Source organism: Typha angustifolia, chromosome 9 (genome assembly GCF_048772165.1).
Source record: "Typha angustifolia cultivar Huaian chromosome 9, ASM4877216v1, whole genome shotgun sequence".
Taxonomy (NCBI): domain Eukaryota; kingdom Viridiplantae; phylum Streptophyta; class Magnoliopsida; order Poales; family Typhaceae; genus Typha; species Typha angustifolia.
Window position 1 is genome coordinate 2,610,467 of NC_133247.1, and position 17,309 is coordinate 2,627,775.

A 17,309-nucleotide genomic window follows, 5' to 3' on the forward strand; every position below is an offset into this window, starting at 1 on the left:
CTCTGGACTTGAAGTAACATAAAAAGCACTATAGATAATATAAAATATTAAGCCTAAGGGAACATAAAAATTTATAATAATTAATCGTAGTAAATTTAAAATGAACAAAAGTCTAAGTTAGCATGTAGTTCGATTAAACATTTGGCATTCCAAAACACGAGAGATCATTAACCTACCGTAGATAAAAAGAAAAGGAATTTATAATATACTAAACTATACAGCAGGGTAAAGTTAAAAATATAAAAGCAAAAACTCTCCCAAATACAAGGGTTTATTTATAAATAACAAAAAGTGTGCTTTATTCATAAAATAGTTAAGATATAGGGTGTTATTTGCATTCTTTTTAAGACCAAAGAGAACCCTCTGGGTGAAGCAATGATGCGTGGAATATAAAGTCGGTCTCTTGGGACTTTGGGTTTAGGTCATACGTTACTTTTGACGGGCTTTATATTGATCGAAGGCCTTTTAATTTTGGGACATTGAGAAAAAGAATATTTTAAAAACTAATGTAATTATTTTATTTACTAGATGCACAGATAGACTACACTGGGTTGCATAGAAAAGTCTAATTATACTTTCCTGTTTGGTTGATTGGAATAAAAGAGTTAGGTGGGATACATGATTGGAATTTAAAAAAAAAAAACAGAATAAAAGGTTTATTCGGATATTTTTATTCCATCTTTTAGCTACGATAAAGATCTGGAATATCCTACTTAGTTATTTCAAAATGTAAAATGATCAATTTGCGTTCTCTACTAAACCCTATAATTTGCCTTCTCCAATATCAAAATATTTCTTTAATATGGAATGTCCATTTGTGGAGCTACTTATGATGATATTTATATTGTGTAAATTAAATTTTAAAAATAGCCATAAAATGAGAATATAATAATGGTAAAATAAAACTACAATTTATATATAATTTTCAACATATTTCGTTGTCTTTCTCAAATAAAAACCATTACATTAAATTATATATATAAGCCCAATTTAATTATTTTTATCTCTTATCCTAACTGTTATAATAAACACCATCTTATCCTATATCTTTATTCCAACTAAGTGCCCAATAAAAAATGAGGATAAAAGATTTCGTTTAGTTTAGAAGACCACTCTGTTTCCATATTAATTCTACACGACCCTCGAGTCACTTCCATATTGATTCTTTGCTGGGTTTTACCAGCTATTAATTTTTTCCCACACTTGGTTGGCAAGAGATCGATATTAATTGGTCCAAATTTAGGGAAGAGTGGAAAACTATGCAAGCATAGATACAGGGGAGTCCGACCCTGCTCCATTTCTTCTTGTTCTTTTTCCTCTTTACCTGGTCAAAGACGAAAAGGTTAGTATAAGAGAGAAAGATGGCACTAGTCCTTCAACTGACCTATCTCTAAGAAAAGAGAGACTAATTGCCCTATCTAATGAGCTTACTTGACCTTATTAATGGTGCATCTCTAAGTGTAAGTAGGATTAATTCAAATGTGGCTAAACTGCTAAAGACACGTACGCGAGGACCATTAGTTCGTAAACCCAATCAATTCAACCCGTCAAACAAGTTTCTCTAGCTAAATTCCAGACCTCGTGAGAACCAGAAAGTCATTAAATTGAACGAGACAATTCTTGGCAAAAGCGAGTCAACATCGACGTACTAATTTATGTCAGCAACCTCAACCACTCTCAATATTACATGTAACCAAATTAGATGATGTTATTTATGTAACGATAGCGATTATAAAAATTTTGAACGCCTTCCTACCCAATTCATTCTGGAGTCTTATCTTTCTTGTAACAAACCATGCTGAAGTTAAATACAAAGAGTAAGTTTGCAATCTCCAGGAGCCTTCGGTTTCCAGAGAGGAAGGTGGAAGTCTTCGCCATGGCTCGTCTATCAGCACGAGCACAAGAGATCGACGAGAGCAGTGAAGAGCTCCTTGGTTTATTGCATGACCTTCCTGAGTCGGAGGGCGAGCTATCTTTCGCGAACGCCGTCGTCGTCAAGGTAGGCTCGGTATCGAGTAACCCGGCGAAAAAAGACATGGCTCAGCTTGTGAAGGAGAGGAAGATGAGAAGTGGCAACAGGAGAAGCTTTGGTAGCAGCGGCGATGGAGTGCTTCTAAATTTCTACGTGCCAACTTCGTTGACACGGAGCCTAACGGCACCAAGAGGGACTAGGAGGATAGTAGACAATAATACCACGGACTGCAGTAAGAGGTAATCTAGTTCTTATTTTGTACACTTGAACATAGATAGCAAATTGAAATCTCCTTGTGCAAGAGACGATGGCAACGGATTTTTAAGTCTGTGATCATGAATTGTTTGGGTAGCAACTAATAATTTGACCATCCACTTAGCTAAAACAGTTTGTAGTTTTATAATCAAAATCTTGCAATTTCTCTGCTGTTACTGATCTAATGGAGTCCTTTTGCAATCATTTTTCAGGGATAGGGAACATGCTACCTTCGGATGTTGGTCAGCTCTGTGGCAGGGACGGCGTGGGAGGTCAAGGAGACAGGTGCTTGAATGAGCCAGGTGAAGGCAAAAGATTGCTAAACTTGGGTTGCAGCCTTGCAGTGTGTATCTTTGTGTCTGTAAATACTAAATAGTATTGCTCACTTTGTTCTAATGGATGGAAGTTAAAAAGTCAAGCCTGGCAATCTTACATTGAACAGCTCCTAGCAATTGATCTGACAATATTTAAAGCTCCACAATTTAAAACCTCAGTAACTAATAGGTGCTGTTAAACTTGGAAATATTACATCTTCTTAGAATTATTCAAACACCAGCATGGTTTCTCAATCCTGGAGTTTCTGCATCTATCAAAATGAAAGTAGATATGTGAGGACTATATCTCGACAAAAGCAGCAACTAAAGTAAGAAGATCATACTCACGTTGGAGAGCTCTATCCATGATTGAAGTGTATTGATGGCCTTCCCGGACCGCTGTGTCTCTCTTGCTAATGCAACTCCTTCAGCCAAATCTCTAACATGACCACACACAAGAAGAGCAGCTGCTGCATTCAGAACCTACATGTTCAAATCAAACCAATTATCGTCTGGTTCTAGCTTCTTCTTTTTTCATTTTCCCCCTTAGTTGCTTGAACCATAATTGTTACTGGGTCAATATGACTACTAAGATATCTCTGCTACTTTTGCTAATTCAGTCAGAGCATAGAATCTTTGAATAGTAGAAAAGGTCAATAAGGATTGAACTTTAAAAATTGTAAAATGAGGTCAGAAATTACATAATTTCTCCTATACTAATACATACAGACAGGTATAATCTGATGCTTTAAGAAGGCAAAGCAAGAGAAACAAGAAAGCATGGGAAGCAAGAAACTTGGAGAGCACGAGGGCACTTACAAAAGCATCTGCAATGGAACCTGTTTCACCAGAAAGGACATCCCTAAGAATTTTTGCATTGAGAGCTGGGCCTCCCCCTTTAAGACTTTCCACCGTGCAGCGAGGAATACCAAAATGCACTGAATAATATTACGAAATTAGCACAAAGAACTAGCATATACTCAATAGGAACAAGGATGATGAAGTTGCAAACTCATTTATGTTGCATTCAATTCGATTAAGTGCACAATAATATTCAGATAAGTTATGTATACCGTCTTAATCTTACTAGAAATGTTGAAAGAGAGTTTCAAAAAAGGTGCATACATGGATCGAAATGCAATTTCTCAATCTTTGTTGGACTAACATCAAGAAAGTATCCAGGCCCTGCAACAAATTTTCAAATAGTGGAATATATGATTTGCTAATAGATAAGTAACAAAAGAAGGCTACTTTGTAAATAACCCCAGTAACCCTTTTGAAATTGAATTACAGTACCAGCACAAGCTCATGAAAATTTAAAATGTTACAGTACCAAGCGGACTTATTTCATCCAAACCCTTCGAATGAACAACTAGTGCTCTTTTCATTCCAAACCGCCGTAGTGTTTTAGCCATCTTCATGACCTATCCAAGAAACTCCATCATTATTACATGTTAATTATCCCAATATTACAGATTGCAGCAAAAGACTTACTACATCTTTACACTTGTTAGATGAAACGAAAATTATAGTAAGTTAGCAAGAATGAAAGACTTACTATATCTTCATTATAGACACCAACAACAGCAAAAGGCACCCTTGCTGGATTCAACAAAGGACCTAGAACATTAAACACTGTCTGTACTTTAAGCTTCTTCCTCACAGGCCTAACAATTTTCATTGCTGGGTGGTAATTGGAAGCCATCATGAATCCGATGAATGCACCCTTCACACATCTCTTCACATCCTTATTGGAAAAACACATATTTATGAAAGAAAATCAGTCATCTGTTCCCTTGCTTACCAAACTATGCAGGATCTAGGTAATCGTGGTATCATGATTTGAGCATCTAGACAGAAAAATCAGAGTAAAATTCATTGACCATACATTTTCAAAGAAGTAAATGAGATATAAAATGAAACATCCATTGCCTAAAACTAATAAGTGAAAACCGTGTCAGTACTCAATCACATAGACATTTTAGAATTGCTGTCATTTAGTGCTGAAGCACTTGGAGGCGATGCCAAAACAGGAAAAAGGAATCATCAAGAACTGCCTTAAATGGCCTACTTGCCAGCATTTATCCATTCGACTAATATGATCATTGAGCCACCATACAGATTTAGTAGGAAAAATAAAATTGTCAACTTAGTGCCTTACAAGTAAAATAAAAAAACTAGAGGAACTACACAATAAATCTGATTATTCTTCCATGATAAAAGTAGTTCTGAAAATGTAACTAATGTGACAAGTATTCATCAGAACCTATTTGGTAAGTGCGAAGATATAGTTCAGTTTACAGTTGGGCAATTTCAGAAGAGAACTGATATTTGGAGATGAAGAAACATGCTATTCAGCTAATATCAAGAGTGACAGAAAAACCAGTCCTCAGATTTGGCACAAGTCAACATCAAAAGTCAAACACTACACTATAACTCATCTTTCTGAAAACATCACAACTTGAGCAACAACTAATCAAGTACAACAGTGAGACTACCTCAGGGCCCAACTGGATGTTCACTCCTAATGCCTCCAAAACATCTGCACTTCCACACAAAGAAGAGCTCGATCTGCTCCCTTGCTGCAAGGCATGCCAAAGCATTATGATCCCATACAGCCTCTAACATTCTTGTAAGCATGGACAATTTAATCTAATGCAAATTTCTAAAACTAACACCTTTGCAACTCTTGCTCCGGCGGCAGCAGCCAGTATAGCAGCACCAGTCGAGATGTTCACCGTGTTAAACCCATCGCCGCCAGTCCCGACAATGTCGACCGCATCATCTAAACCTTCCACTCTCACGCAAAATTTCATCATTGCTCTCGCCAATCCTACAATCTTCACCAGTAAAAGGAACAACAAATCATCACATTAACTCTCGGTCAATCTACTAAAGAATTTTGATACCTCTTCAAAGGTCTCTCCCTTGGCCCTCAGGAGGACAAGGAATGCGCTGATGAGGACGTCATTTCCTTCTCGAAGCAAAAGATCGAGAGAAGCCTCGGCCTCCTCTTCCGACAGATCGACTCGGTTTATCAGAACCTCAATCAGCTATCAAGCACACGCTCAACTCAGCAAACATGTATCAAGATCTTGAAGAAAAGAAGTAAAATTAGAGTGAAAAAGAACAAAATTTACCTCCTCAAAAGACGAAGCAGGCGAGGGTTTTCTGTGTGTGTTAGGTAAGGTCGAAACAAGAGAAGTTGAGGATCTTCTCCTCCTCCTTTGGCTCTGCGACACTGGAAAAGAAGAAAATTTGTGGAATTTTGGGCACCCGCCATTGGAGACGAGATGATTCCGAGAAGGAGAGGAGGGTGCGGCAACAAAGAGCTCAAGCGCTACCGCCATTGAAGCTTTCTAACATAGGAGGTGAGCTTGAAGGGGTCGAACCAAAACCCTAGAAGCGAACGGATTTGCCGCAACTGGTATTGGCTATTGAAGGCAGCCAACAACCAAATGCAAAGGTGTATCATGTATTGAACTGCTCCTAAAAGCAATCAGTAAACCAAGGATTCGATTAGCAATCTTTGGACCAAAAATTAACAGTAACTGCACATTCTTTTACTCTTCGCCTTTTTATATCACACTCTCCCTCCTCCTCTGATCTCCATGGAAGCCATTCTTACGTATAAATTTCTCAAGTTCGTATGTGACCCAAACTTATATTGTCTTCGGGATTAAAACCCAACTAATATAAATGATTACCAAACATACCATTAAAAGATTTTCTGGTTACGTTATGCCATCTCTTGTGGTTGATGATAACCATCAGACGATAGAGGTCCTTCCTCGCTCATATTTATTATGAAACTAAGAAAGCTACCGATTGACTAGCTAACACGATTCTTATCATATATTATAGTTGTTCTTGGACCGGGGGCCTCCCGTCCCAGATACAGTTTGTATACATTTTGGCCTTAAATGTTTTATAGGGCATTTTGTAAAAAAAATTCTACCTCTTTCTAAAAAGAAAATTACTCTTTTCGCACGACAACTAATACTATGTTTTCGGACTTTAATTGGAGAAACATTGACTCTTCTTGAAGGTTTAAAGACAATGGAAGATTTTTTGAATCGAGGGATTGTCGCATATTTAGCGATTCCTTTAATGCAGTGAAGACTGTTAACAAGTAGATTGATAGTATTGATTGGTTTTAGATCTTTCCGTGCTTGAATATAAACAGTAAATTTTTAACTACCTTAGAATTATGATCTATTTTACGAGTTCGGTAAACAATAGAACGGCTCATAGATTAGCTAGTCTGGTTTATCAAATTTTGGACTGATCCACCAATAGGGGAAGAATGTACCTTATTCTCACATGCTGATTAAATATCTATGGACCTTTTAATTAAAAACAAAGGAAGAATAGTATGTTTCCAGTTGATGGCAGACAGAACTCATACGAATGCTAAAAGAAATTGCTTTTCAAAGTTACTCTTGAACTCCAAACCACCCCCTCGAAACTCGTAGAATATATTGTTAAACAGTTCTAATTGGCATTTATAACTAGTCATTCTGACCGAATAGTGGAAAGTTGAGAATGGTACATTATTCTATGCAAGAGTTTTATTCCCGACACGAGAAATTAAAGTGTTAAAGCTGTGTTAAAGATAAGAACAAAATTACTTTATAGACCAAGTAGTAGTTAAAGAAGAGATCAAAGTTCTCAAATTGCTTGGTTAAAGTCCTTCAACGTAGTAAATCCTAAGAACCATGTATTAATTAATGCACAAACCTTGATTAGCTAGTTAAACAGCCGAGCTTTTCACTTGATTGGTATTTATAACTATCGATCAGCAGCCCTCGTGAAAATTTGCAGTTGAAGAAGATTGGCTCTTTTTTTTTTTTTTTTTTTTCTATTCAAAGTTCGATTAACGTGCAAATGTTGGTCGTCGACAGGTTTCAATTAATCTTATCCATCTAAGTGTTGTGAGGGACGTGCCAACCAAGTAATTCCAACAACTACCGGTCAACATAGGACAGCAGTCGACGGCACAAAGAAGTCAACCTTATGAAACGATGGTTGTCCCCAAGTGCCCAACCCACCGTCTAATTAACTGTTGCTCCGTGAGAAGCGACAAATTTGTTCGTGCCGACGTAAATATACGACAAAACTCATCACGTAAATATTTAAATAGCATCTTATATTTTAGTAATTTTGCGATTAAAACTCCCACACATCTTTGAGCTGTTTTATAATTCGAGACTCCTCTAATTTGCCTGTAACCTTTAAAACTAACTATTTCTTAATTCTAGATTATGATTTATTCAATTGGAAAAACAAACCACATTAACTAAATTTATCAAAATACCCTTAGAATAAATGTTGTCTAAGAAGCCTGGATTTTGTGATGGCAATATTTTAAAAGCATAATTAAAAAAAGACAGCATTTTTAGATTCTACATTAATATATATGGATCTAATTCAAAAACTATTTATTTAGTTTAGCATACAAATCTGAAAAATAATATTTTAAAATATTAATTAAACTTAGATGGAATTTTTTTAGTATTTATTTGGATCAATTGGATGGCAAAAGACTGTATCTAGCTATTTATTTTTCTAGATACAATATCTAGAATATATATATATATATATATAAACCAAAACTAACTAATTTATTAGGTATTAATTAGTGTAGGTGAATCCAATGCATATCACGATAAGCAAAAACAAAACCAAAGGGTCAGATTATAAATGGATTGGCACTAATCTAACGGCTCCAAATTGTGCGAATACGATAAACTCCCGAGCCACGTGCCGTTTGAACAACCCGACGACCTATTTCACGGGGAAGAAAAGAAACTCGTCTCTTTCACTTAAACCATGAGCTAATTGAACTGTACTACTCTATTAGGCAATTTAGGACTTTTTGGAGTCCTCGTAAGTTTTCAACTCTTTTACAAAGAGATTGACTTTTTTTATAAAATAAAATCTAGATAAATCTTTGACCACTTAATACTTATTTATATATTTATTTATATATTTTTATATAATATTCGAAATAGAAAGCTCTGGAATCTAATAACTTAATGCCCTCATGCTTATATTATGGATTGTGAGTTAACAAGGGCGAGAGCTCACGTGATTCATTTATGCTGCAATGGTGCGGAGTTAGTTGCATGAGAATGAAATGGTAAACACTATTTGGGAGTGGCAGCTGGAACCACACGAACGATGTGTTTCAAATGGAGGAGTTAAAAGGTCTTATGTTTGGTTGAGAGTTGAGACGTCCAATGCGGTCCCCAGGTAGCTAGCGGCTGGTACGTGAAACGGGTGGCAAACTTAATCTGTGGACTGGAAAGAGGATCATTTTTTTTTTATCTCCCCTCCCTTCTTAGATTTTATTTATCCCACCAATAATGCAGTTGAAATTAGTGTTTTAATTTTTATTTAGTCAGAGTTTAGAGCTTGAATGGACTACTGCATTGATTGTGATTTATTATCATGCTATTCTTTCACACTCTTCTATTTATGTCGATGTTTATTACTAATTATCTCCTAAGCTAGTTAGAAAGAAATGTTATTTTAGATATTATTTTGAATATTAAGAGAGAGAAATATATTTAAATTAAACAAGAGAATCTTTGAAAAACAAGAGAAAAGAAAGGTAAGAAAGTATTCGATTTCTCGTATATCACAGTAATAACTTTATTTTCTTTTCTTCTTTAATTTTATTTTTTTAAATAAAAATTAAGAGTCATTTTAGTGAAGAAGCTAAATACTTCGATGAGCTCAGTCTCAAAGTGAACGAGGTCATATGCCCACAGAATAGCGATCAACAGTAAAAACTGTTGGTAATTTATTAGCGGGGCCACAAAATAATAGAGGCTGCACTGACTCCGTCGTTAATCAGCGTTAGCGTTAGCATCAGCGTCAGCGCCGACGTTCATTCCCTTCGTTCTCACCTCCTCCCCCCTTCATCGAACTTTCCCTCTGACCTCGCTCTCCCTCCTTTAACATGCCATCAAATTAGTCCCAACTCCCAATGCTATAAATAGAACACAACCTCTCATTTCCCTACACAAGCTACCTGCTATATATAATATATAATACATCTCTCTCCTCTGTTTCACCTCTTGTTTGCTGCACATTGCTCTAATGGTGTCTCCTGTAAGCGAGGAACAAAACTACGGGCTTCTTTCTAGGATGGCAACCAACGATGGCCACGGCGAGAACTCCTGCTACTTCGACGGGTGGAAGGCGTACGAGAATGATCCGTTCCACCCGACTCTCAATCCTGGGGGTGTTATCCAAATGGGATTAGGCGAAAACCAAGTGAGTAATACCGCAATGTGCCACGTATTTATATGATCCACGGGAATAATTATCCTTGTTCCAACGTATAACTAGAACTGTTTTTGGTTTCTTTTTATTCTTCATCAGCTGTGCCTGGATATGCTACAAGAATGGATTGAGAAGCACCCGGAGGCTTCGATTTGCACTGCAGAAGGCGCGTCCGAGTTCAAGAGGATTGCAAATTTCCAAGACTATCACGGTTTGCCGGAATTTAGACAGGTAGTAAATCTTTGCAGTCGTCGTCGTTGTTGTCGTGGAAAATGTGTGATTGTAATGGATAATGGCTAACGGTGTGATTTTTTTTTTATTTCCTTTCTAGGCCATTGCTAACTTTATGGGGAAAGTGAGAGGAGGAAGGGTTAAGTTCGACGCGGATCGCGTAGTTATGAGCGGCGGAGCCACCGGAGCTCAGGAAATACTCGCCTTTTGTTTAGCTGATCCCGGCGATGCCTTCCTTATTCCGACGCCGTACTATCCAGCGTACGAATCTACTTAGTCTTTTTTTTTTTGGTGTGCATGTATACCCCTGAAAAGCTTCTTATTGATATGGATACCCTTTTGTATACCGAATTTTGCAAGTATACCCCTCAAAATTAGTTTAACTAACAACTTTGGCGCCTTTTCCAGATTTGATCGCGATTTCAGATGGAGGACAGGAGTGCAGCTTCTCCCCATCCATTGCAGCAGCTCCAACGGCTTCAAGGTCACAGAAGCGGCCCTCGAGTCCGCCTACGAGGAGGCGCAAATGGCAAATATTAGAGTTAAAGGGGTGTTAATTGCCAACCCATCAAATCCACTAGGCACAACCATGGACGAACGCACACTAACAACCCTGCTCACCTTCACCAACAAGAAGAGGATCCATCTAGTCTGCGACGAGATCTTCGCCGGCACCGTCTTCGACGAACCTAAGTTCACCAGCATCACTGAGATGATAACCCAAGACGATCCAACCTACGACAGAGACCTCATTCACATCGCTTGCAGCCTCTCCAAGGACCTCGGCCTACCGGGATTTCGCGTCGGCATTGTCTACTCCTACAACGACACGGTGGTCAATTGCGCGCGTAGAATGTCCAGCTTTGGACTCGTGTCGTCGCAAACGCAGTGGCTGATCTCTTCGATGCTGTCCGACGAAGAGTTCACGCATAGACTCCTATCGGAGAGCGCGAAAAGGCTCTCGGAGAGGCACGCGATCTTCACCTCTGGGATTGGTAGAGATGGAATCCAGTGCTTGACGAGCAACGCTGGGCTGTTTTGCTGGATGGATTTGCGTAAACTACTGAAGGAAGAGACAGTTGAGGGAGAGCTTGAGTTGTGGAAGACCATTGTGGAGGATGTGAAGCTAAACGTCTCGCCTGGTTCGTCGTTTCACTGCGGCGAGCCGGGTTGGTTCAGGGTGTGTTTTGCAAATTTGGACCACGAAACTTTAGAGGTAGCTCTGAGGAGGATTAGGAGGTTCATGGAAGAGAGGAGGAGGAAGACGATCAAGAGGAGACGGGAGGAGATGCCTCCGTTAAGTTTGCCAAGGACGCGTGAGGACATAAGTATGAGCTCTTGCTTGCCGTCACCTCAGTCGCCACTTGTTCGTGCCACCTCGTGAGCTTAAACGTTGGAGCGATGGCTAATTCCATACGAACCAATTAGATGAACAGATTAAATTCTTTATTTATTTTTTATTTTATTTTTCTAGTACAAAAGGAGGGATGGAGATATAATTAGAAGAATATAGTGATCGTAATTAAGGGTGAAGTACCCAATGGGGGGCATATTTGCGAATATGCGGTCCTAAATTCGTACATTTTTGTTTATTCCCTTAAATTTTAAAAATTATTTCATATGCTCTTTCTAAATAAATTTGTATGATTAAAATTTTAGACTCCGTCCTATTTGTAAGTAATAAGTCGAAGTAGAGAAAAAAAGATCTTTGACTTGACTAACATGTAACAGCGCATGGATCATGGATTAAGCTTTTCTCTTTCGTGCATGTAAGCATGTTTGGTGTCAATATTTATTTTCTACGAGAACTAAGAAAAATAAAAGAAAAGAGCCGGGTGGGAAACGCAAAACACCTTAATAACATTGAACCTATTTTTTTTTTAATTTCTTTTCCCCCTCTCGGGGGACCACCCATATAAAATATCTAAATGGAATGAAGGCAATTCCCATTCATAAGTTCTAGATAAGGTCTGGGTATGTACGAAGAAAGAAAGAAATAGAAACACAATAGCACCAAACTGCAAGAGCTTAGAAAAGAATGGAGACTCTTCTCCACCAAGTAGGATTACCATCACCCGCCCAAATCGCAAGAGCATCCTCATGGAATAAAGGAAGCCCAAAGCTCATTAACCTTACAAGTCCACTCCATTATAGAAGAACGAGAGTGTTGCAAGCCCAAGGAAGAGGATTTGGAACGACAATCTCAGAGAAGAACAGGAGGGTAAAAGAAGAAGGTGAAATGAATGGTAACAATAGCAGCAATGAAGATGATGCTATACCTGAGGTGGTATTCAATAGGATGATCCGCCGAATACTCGTCGTCGTCGGAACTCCGATGGCTTCCGGCATTGGACTCCTCTACGTGCTAAGTTCACTCAGACAAATGCGTGTGCTGGAGGTTCCTGGGTGGCTGCCGTTCGTAACAATCCTCCTCTCTTTTGGTACATCAGCATTTGGAATTGCTTATGGGACGCTGTCTACTAGTTGGGATCCAAACAAGGAGGGGTCTTTTCTTGGATGGGAAGAAGCTCAAAAGAACTGGCCTGAGCTATGGAAGGATGAGGATGAGAAGAGATGATTCAAAAGTTTAGATGTTGTTGAAATGTTTTGGATGGTATATGCTTGATAGCTTATAACTGTTTGCTTCTTTCTTTCTTCTGTTCATATAGATCTTACTCTAAGAAAAAATCTCCTAATGATCACTAGTTCACTGGTCAAAATTTGGACACCTTACTTGATGATTTTAGTTGGGGGAATAAAATGAGTCGCTAAAGACGGCATAATTAAGAACTCAGATGCAACGGAATGTACTGGGATAAGGATCCACTAGGAAGGTCAAGATGAAATAACATAGACATGGTGGTAGATTTTCCTCCATAAAAATGAAAAAGAAAGCGCCGAAATCATTGCACAATGTTCCAGTTTAATGAAATTGGACGTCACAAAACTGGTACATGATGAGGGTACAAGACCCCTTCACTGAAATATCCAAATAAGATACTCTACAAAGTTACTAAGATAAGAAACAAACAAACATCATTAGCAGTCGAGGGTGCATTTGAAGCATTTTGTCACACACTAATAACTAATCAAGCCACCTAGTGATTCCATCTTCTTCACTCACAGCTGCAAGAATCTCAATGCGGACATCCAAGACAGCCTACAAAAAGTTCAAGTATACAACCATTAGAAAAGAGTCAAAAAATAAAGCATAAAGAACCCAAAAGCAGCAAAAGAAAAAACTCTATCCAAATTATTAGGATCATAGTGAACCTTATTTAGCCAATGAATCTGGTGAGTAAACCTTTTTTCTGTAGACATAGCATTAGGGTCTCCTTAGCCTGAGTTATCCACGTTTCTTTATGATTTAGCATTTTCTTCGTCTCTTTATGAAAGTCTTCATTAAATTTAGCATTTTTGTCAACCAAAAGATCCATTAAAGTTTGCCCTCACAATAGTGCCAATAATCAAATGTTTTACCCAATGCATGAGGCTCCCACATATGCAAGGCTTGGGAGGTGGAGAAGATGTAACAGTGTCATATTGCTCGAGATGCTGCTTCTTTATTTTAAAAACATGACCACATGATGCACTATTACAGTCCTTACAGTTACACTAACTAGTGTCCAGCACAATGAAGACATATATAACAAAGTAAATTAAGAAAATTATTTGTTCACGGATGGAAAGAAATAGACATACCAAAGGATTTCGGCAATTCACAAGTCTACATTCTTGTAGGGCAGAACCTTCCAGCATCCAACTCTCCCACACATCAAAAGTATGACTTGCAAACACAAACTCCATTCGCCTATTAATCTGGTATCAAATAAGATAAAATATTATAATTATAAATTAGGCTAATATATATACAATGAATTGATCCAAGACTTTGAGTTACATAATAATCTGTCAATAAAGACTTTTATTCCAACAAACTTGCATAATTATTCCAGAGCATAATAAAGAAAGTCAAAGCGCAGATCATGAATTTCAAAACTCAGTAAGGTTGCGTCTAGGAAGTCAGTGATTAATATATGCCAAATCTGGAATGTTGTAACATGCAACAAGGCAGAGAACAATAGAAACATTGCTTTAGCTAATAAATAACACTGTTGAGGGAAGCACAAATAGAGAATCCATGTGATAACAAGAAAAGCCTTCATATGAGCCCAATCAAATCAGCCAATTATTTAGCTAATGAACAACCGGCCCCGACAATCCCTCCTAACTTCTAGCAACATTCAACAATAGGATATATATATATATATATCCTATGAAAGCAAAGCTAAATGTTCGAACCTGCAGTAGTTTTCCACCAGCAGCAAAAGATCGCAATCCTAGCGTATCCTGAAAAATGAAGACAAATATATCAGTTGCTAATAGCAATAACATTTTTCTCAGCTCAAAATTCTGAAGGAGAATGAAAGAAAATAAGCATGACAAAAGGAGAAAGTATCAGACGTTCAGAACAGTACCTTGCTTCTAAATGTAACAAGGAATTGGGCGGCAGGGTCCCTTTTTGTTACATTTGGCACAACATCAAGGAACCACCCACCACCAGGAACTCTTTGTCGTGAAACATGAAACCCTGAATGATCTCTTGCACGTAATGCTATAACAAAACCATCCTTCAGCAGCTCACCAGATTTTTTACTAAGCCCTGCATTAACTGCCACTTGTTTTTCGGGAGTTATTTCCATTGTTGATTCAGCAAGCGAAATCTGTTTGTTTTTTGAATCCTCAGGAGAAGCAAATCGTGAACTGGAACTCATCACCTGGTCCCTGCTGCTTATAGCAGTATCATCATCTCGACGTGAGGTATAATTGCTATCACTTTCTACAGATGACAATGCATCTGACTTCTGCTGTGATCTACGGCGAGCAGGTCTCTTTTTACCCTTCTTTCCAGATCTGCTACGCCTTCCATCGGATCTAGATACAACGTTATGAGACAAACCTGAACTCTGAGAGTCCTTTAACTGTGAGATACCTTTCCTCTTATCATACCCAGAGCTTAAATTGCTTTCATCTGTCTGCTGCTCACCATCACAAACCTGAGAAGGATTTTCTTTTACTCGTTTCAACTGGTCATCTTCACATCCAGCTTCACTTGTTTCTTCATCTTCATCAGAAACAGCATCATTTGGAACAACTCCGTCTAAGAAGAAAGACTGTAGTATTGTGATTGATTTCTCCCTTATCTCCATCCATACTTCTTCACTATAATCGGCACTCCGAGGAAGAATTAAGACATTTGGCATCTCCCTCACCTGAAAGTTAATTAAAGTGTAAACCAGAGATCAAAAGATGGATATGACATGCTGTGAAGTAAATTAAAATACTCAAAGAGGAACTAATGAGCTGATATATGATAATGGCACAAAGCCAGTAATGAAACCAAAAGTGAAAAAATGTTTGTATAATCAATAGAGCCGACATAGTGCACCAATAAGAAAATGTGGATCAACCATTGTAAATTCATTGAGCTTTTTGATTAAAAATATAAAACCCAAAGATGAAGGCACAATTTCTTAAATTATAACATTATCTAACAGTGATTCACCATATGCCAAGTGGATCAAGAAAGTAGTTAGGGATGTTAACTGCCAATTATAGCTGTGACATACATATAAAAAGAAAATTAACAAAGAAATAACAAAACTAGAATTTGGTACTTTGTGGAAGGGCCGATCTAACTTCTAAGTTCTAAGTGATTATAGGTAATCATATAATTCTTGAGTCTTAATGACCTCATAAGAACATAATTCATACCCTAAGTCTAATGCTCATACCCATGCTTCCATCCACTGTGGACCCTCAGCACCATCTAATGCACAACCAGCTATAGTGCCATCAATCAGGAGCTGTTTGAGAGCACAATCATCTATAAGCTGACAGCTACCTGTGTTGACTATAAATGCCCCTGTGGAAGATCAAGTCCATACCAAATCAGGCAAATTATACAGAGTACTTTGAAGGGCACAAATTATATTCTGTACAAAAGATGACCAAAGAAAGAAAAGCTAAGTTACTTTGAACTTACCAGGCTTTATATGCTGCAGGCACTCCGCATTAAGTATATGCATTGTGTCATTGGACAGAGAACAATGAAGTGAAACAAGATCGCTTGCTGTCAGTAAATCGTTGAGAGTTTCCATTCTCCTGGCAGCAGGAGGAAACGCAATTGAAGGCCGTCTGGTTTTTCCTTTTCCCTTTGCAAAATATTAGAAAAGGGTAGAGTTTAATAATACTAAGATCGAAATTTTCACATGCATATCGTACTAATTGTAAAGAGCTTTGTATTAAGTTATATTCATTGAACATAGAGTAGTAGCTTCATCCTCCAGTTAAAAAAAAAAGAAATGAGCTTTATGAGCAATGACTACCAAAGCCATCCTAGAGCAAAATCTAAGGTTTCAAACCCTTCTTTTTTTGGCCTTCCCTTCACAAATCTAGCATAATTTTCACAACTGCCTTCCAAAAACCCCTCAGATTCCTGAAAAATCATGCTAAACGCCACCGGTAAAATCACAGATTAGAGATCAGAGCATCCCATACCTCATGCCGCGGATCGAAGTAAAGCACACTCATCCGAAACGCGAGGCTCCTCGTCGCGAGACACCTCGCCGACGCAGACCTCCCAATAATCCCAAGCACGAGACCCCGGCACCTCCTCATCCCGCGGCACAGCGGCTGGATCGACCCTAGCCACCCCGACGCCGCTGCGGACGAGGAGGAATGCCGCGAGAGGAGATGCGTCCTCCTCAGGAGGCCGAGGAAGAGGGCCATGACGGTATCTGCGACCTCCTCCGCGCGGCCGGCGTCGACGTGGACGAGTCTCAGGCCGAGGTCGGCGGCGAGGGCGGAGTCGACGGCTCGGTCGGCCGACCCGAGGCAGAGAACGAGCTGCCATGGACGGAGGCGGCGCTGGGCGGCGCGGGGGAGAAAGGCGAGGGAGGGGAGGAGGACGGCGGCGGCGGACTCGATGCGGCCGGATGAGAGGAGGGAGAGAGGGACGTGCTCGATGGCGGCGAGGGATGAGAGGGCTTCTTGCTCCAAAGAGGGGTCATCGAGGCAGTTGAGGGCGACGACCAAGGGGATGCCACCCGACGCGGCCGTCGGATTTGGATCGGACGGTGGTCGGGCGGCGGTGGCCTGCATTGCGAGCTAGCGGTTGCTTCCCCTTCGACTCTCGTTGCAGACTTCGGCTGGATCCAGGGCGTCTTGTTTGGTTCCTTTTC

At 39.1% G+C, this 17,309-nt stretch overlaps 5 protein-coding genes across 7 annotated transcripts; 3 read left to right on the forward strand and 2 right to left on the reverse strand.

The window, feature by feature from the left end:
• Window positions 1–1,713: 1,713 nt before the first annotated feature.
• LOC140766483 (uncharacterized) lies at window positions 1,714–2,577 on the forward strand. The gene is made up of 2 exons (XM_073105852.1): window positions 1,714–2,211; window positions 2,440–2,577. Exons 1-2 carry the CDS (start codon window positions 1,796–1,798, stop codon window positions 2,522–2,524), a joined length of 501 nt encoding a protein of 166 aa, XP_072961953.1. The 5' UTR covers window positions 1,714–1,795; the 3' UTR covers window positions 2,525–2,577.
• A 56-nt stretch (window positions 2,578–2,633) lies between these two features.
• On the reverse strand, window positions 2,634–6,354 carry LOC140766482 (anthranilate phosphoribosyltransferase, chloroplastic-like). 3 transcript variants are annotated; one of them, XM_073105848.1, is made up of 11 exons: window positions 6,258–6,354; window positions 5,682–6,030; window positions 5,451–5,594; window positions 5,220–5,381; window positions 5,040–5,123; window positions 4,100–4,288; window positions 3,875–3,965; window positions 3,667–3,726; window positions 3,361–3,479; window positions 2,890–3,024; window positions 2,634–2,813 (listed from the first exon to the last, which is right to left on the reverse strand). In XM_073105848.1, the coding sequence occupies exons 2-11, from the start codon at window positions 5,889–5,891 to the stop codon at window positions 2,793–2,795; spliced, it is 1,215 nt and encodes a 404-aa protein (XP_072961949.1). In that variant the 5' UTR covers window positions 5,892–6,030; window positions 6,258–6,354; the 3' UTR covers window positions 2,634–2,792. The 3 variants fall into 3 exon arrangements, with proteins under 3 accessions (XP_072961949.1, XP_072961952.1, XP_072961950.1); XM_073105851.1 differs by lacking the exon at window positions 6,258–6,354 and having other exon boundaries at window positions 4,100–4,279; window positions 5,682–6,180; XM_073105849.1 differs by lacking the exon at window positions 6,258–6,354 and having other exon boundaries at window positions 2,634–2,807; window positions 5,682–6,178.
• Window positions 6,355–9,570: 3,216 nt separating this feature from the next.
• On the forward strand, window positions 9,571–11,721 carry LOC140766654 (1-aminocyclopropane-1-carboxylate synthase-like). The gene is made up of 4 exons (XM_073106162.1): window positions 9,571–9,825; window positions 9,934–10,065; window positions 10,166–10,326; window positions 10,474–11,721. Exons 1-4 carry the CDS (start codon window positions 9,649–9,651, stop codon window positions 11,447–11,449), a joined length of 1,446 nt encoding a protein of 481 aa, XP_072962263.1. The 5' UTR covers window positions 9,571–9,648; the 3' UTR covers window positions 11,450–11,721.
• A 317-nt stretch (window positions 11,722–12,038) lies between these two features.
• On the forward strand, window positions 12,039–12,727 carry LOC140766655 (uncharacterized protein PAM68-like). The gene has a single exon (XM_073106163.1). It carries the CDS (start codon window positions 12,104–12,106, stop codon window positions 12,641–12,643), a length of 540 nt encoding a protein of 179 aa, XP_072962264.1. The 5' UTR covers window positions 12,039–12,103; the 3' UTR covers window positions 12,644–12,727.
• Window positions 12,728–12,971: 244 nt separating this feature from the next.
• On the reverse strand, window positions 12,972–17,302 carry LOC140766653 (C-terminal binding protein AN). Its single transcript, XM_073106161.1, has 7 exons — window positions 16,627–17,302; window positions 16,112–16,280; window positions 15,861–15,991; window positions 14,544–15,338; window positions 14,368–14,415; window positions 13,768–13,884; window positions 12,972–13,225 (listed from the first exon to the last, which is right to left on the reverse strand). The coding sequence occupies exons 1-7, from the start codon at window positions 17,227–17,229 to the stop codon at window positions 13,151–13,153; spliced, it is 1,938 nt and encodes a 645-aa protein (XP_072962262.1). The 5' UTR covers window positions 17,230–17,302; the 3' UTR covers window positions 12,972–13,150.
• Between the last annotated feature and the right edge of the window lie 7 nt (window positions 17,303–17,309).

Excerpts from the sequence above, each read along its gene's own strand:
- LOC140766654 (XM_073106162.1), top strand. The coding sequence starts at position 9,649 with ATGGTGTCTCCTGTAAGCGAGGAACAAAACTACGGGCTTCTTTCTAGG. Across the intron at positions 9,826-9,933 it reads TGGGATTAGGCGAAAACCAA|CTGTGCCTGGATATGCTACA; the intron begins GTGAGTAATACC and ends ATTCTTCATCAG. Across the intron at positions 10,327-10,473 it reads CCGACGCCGTACTATCCAGC|ATTTGATCGCGATTTCAGAT; the intron begins GTACGAATCTAC and ends CGCCTTTTCCAG.
- LOC140766483 (XM_073105852.1), top strand. The coding sequence starts at position 1,796 with ATGCTGAAGTTAAATACAAAGAGTAAGTTTGCAATCTCCAGGAGCCTT. Across the intron at positions 2,212-2,439 it reads ACCACGGACTGCAGTAAGAG|GGATAGGGAACATGCTACCT; the intron begins GTAATCTAGTTC and ends ATCATTTTTCAG.
- LOC140766653 (XM_073106161.1), bottom strand. The coding sequence starts at position 17,229 with ATGCAGGCCACCGCCGCCCGACCACCGTCCGATCCAAATCCGACGGCC. Across the intron at positions 16,281-16,626 it reads ACTTCGATCCGCGGCATGAG|GGAAAAGGAAAAACCAGACG; the intron begins GTATGGGATGCT and ends TATTTTGCAAAG. Across the intron at positions 15,339-15,860 it reads CACAGTGGATGGAAGCATGG|GTGAGGGAGATGCCAAATGT; the intron begins GTATGAGCATTA and ends ATTAACTTTCAG.
- LOC140766655 (XM_073106163.1), top strand. The coding sequence starts at position 12,104 with ATGGAGACTCTTCTCCACCAAGTAGGATTACCATCACCCGCCCAAATC.
- LOC140766482 (XM_073105848.1), bottom strand. The coding sequence starts at position 5,891 with ATGGCGGTAGCGCTTGAGCTCTTTGTTGCCGCACCCTCCTCTCCTTCT. Across the intron at positions 5,382-5,450 it reads AGGGAGAGACCTTTGAAGAG|ATTGTAGGATTGGCGAGAGC; the intron begins GTATCAAAATTC and ends TTACTGGTGAAG. Across the intron at positions 3,966-4,099 it reads GTGTCTATAATGAAGATATA|GTCATGAAGATGGCTAAAAC; the intron begins GTAAGTCTTTCA and ends TTTCTTGGATAG.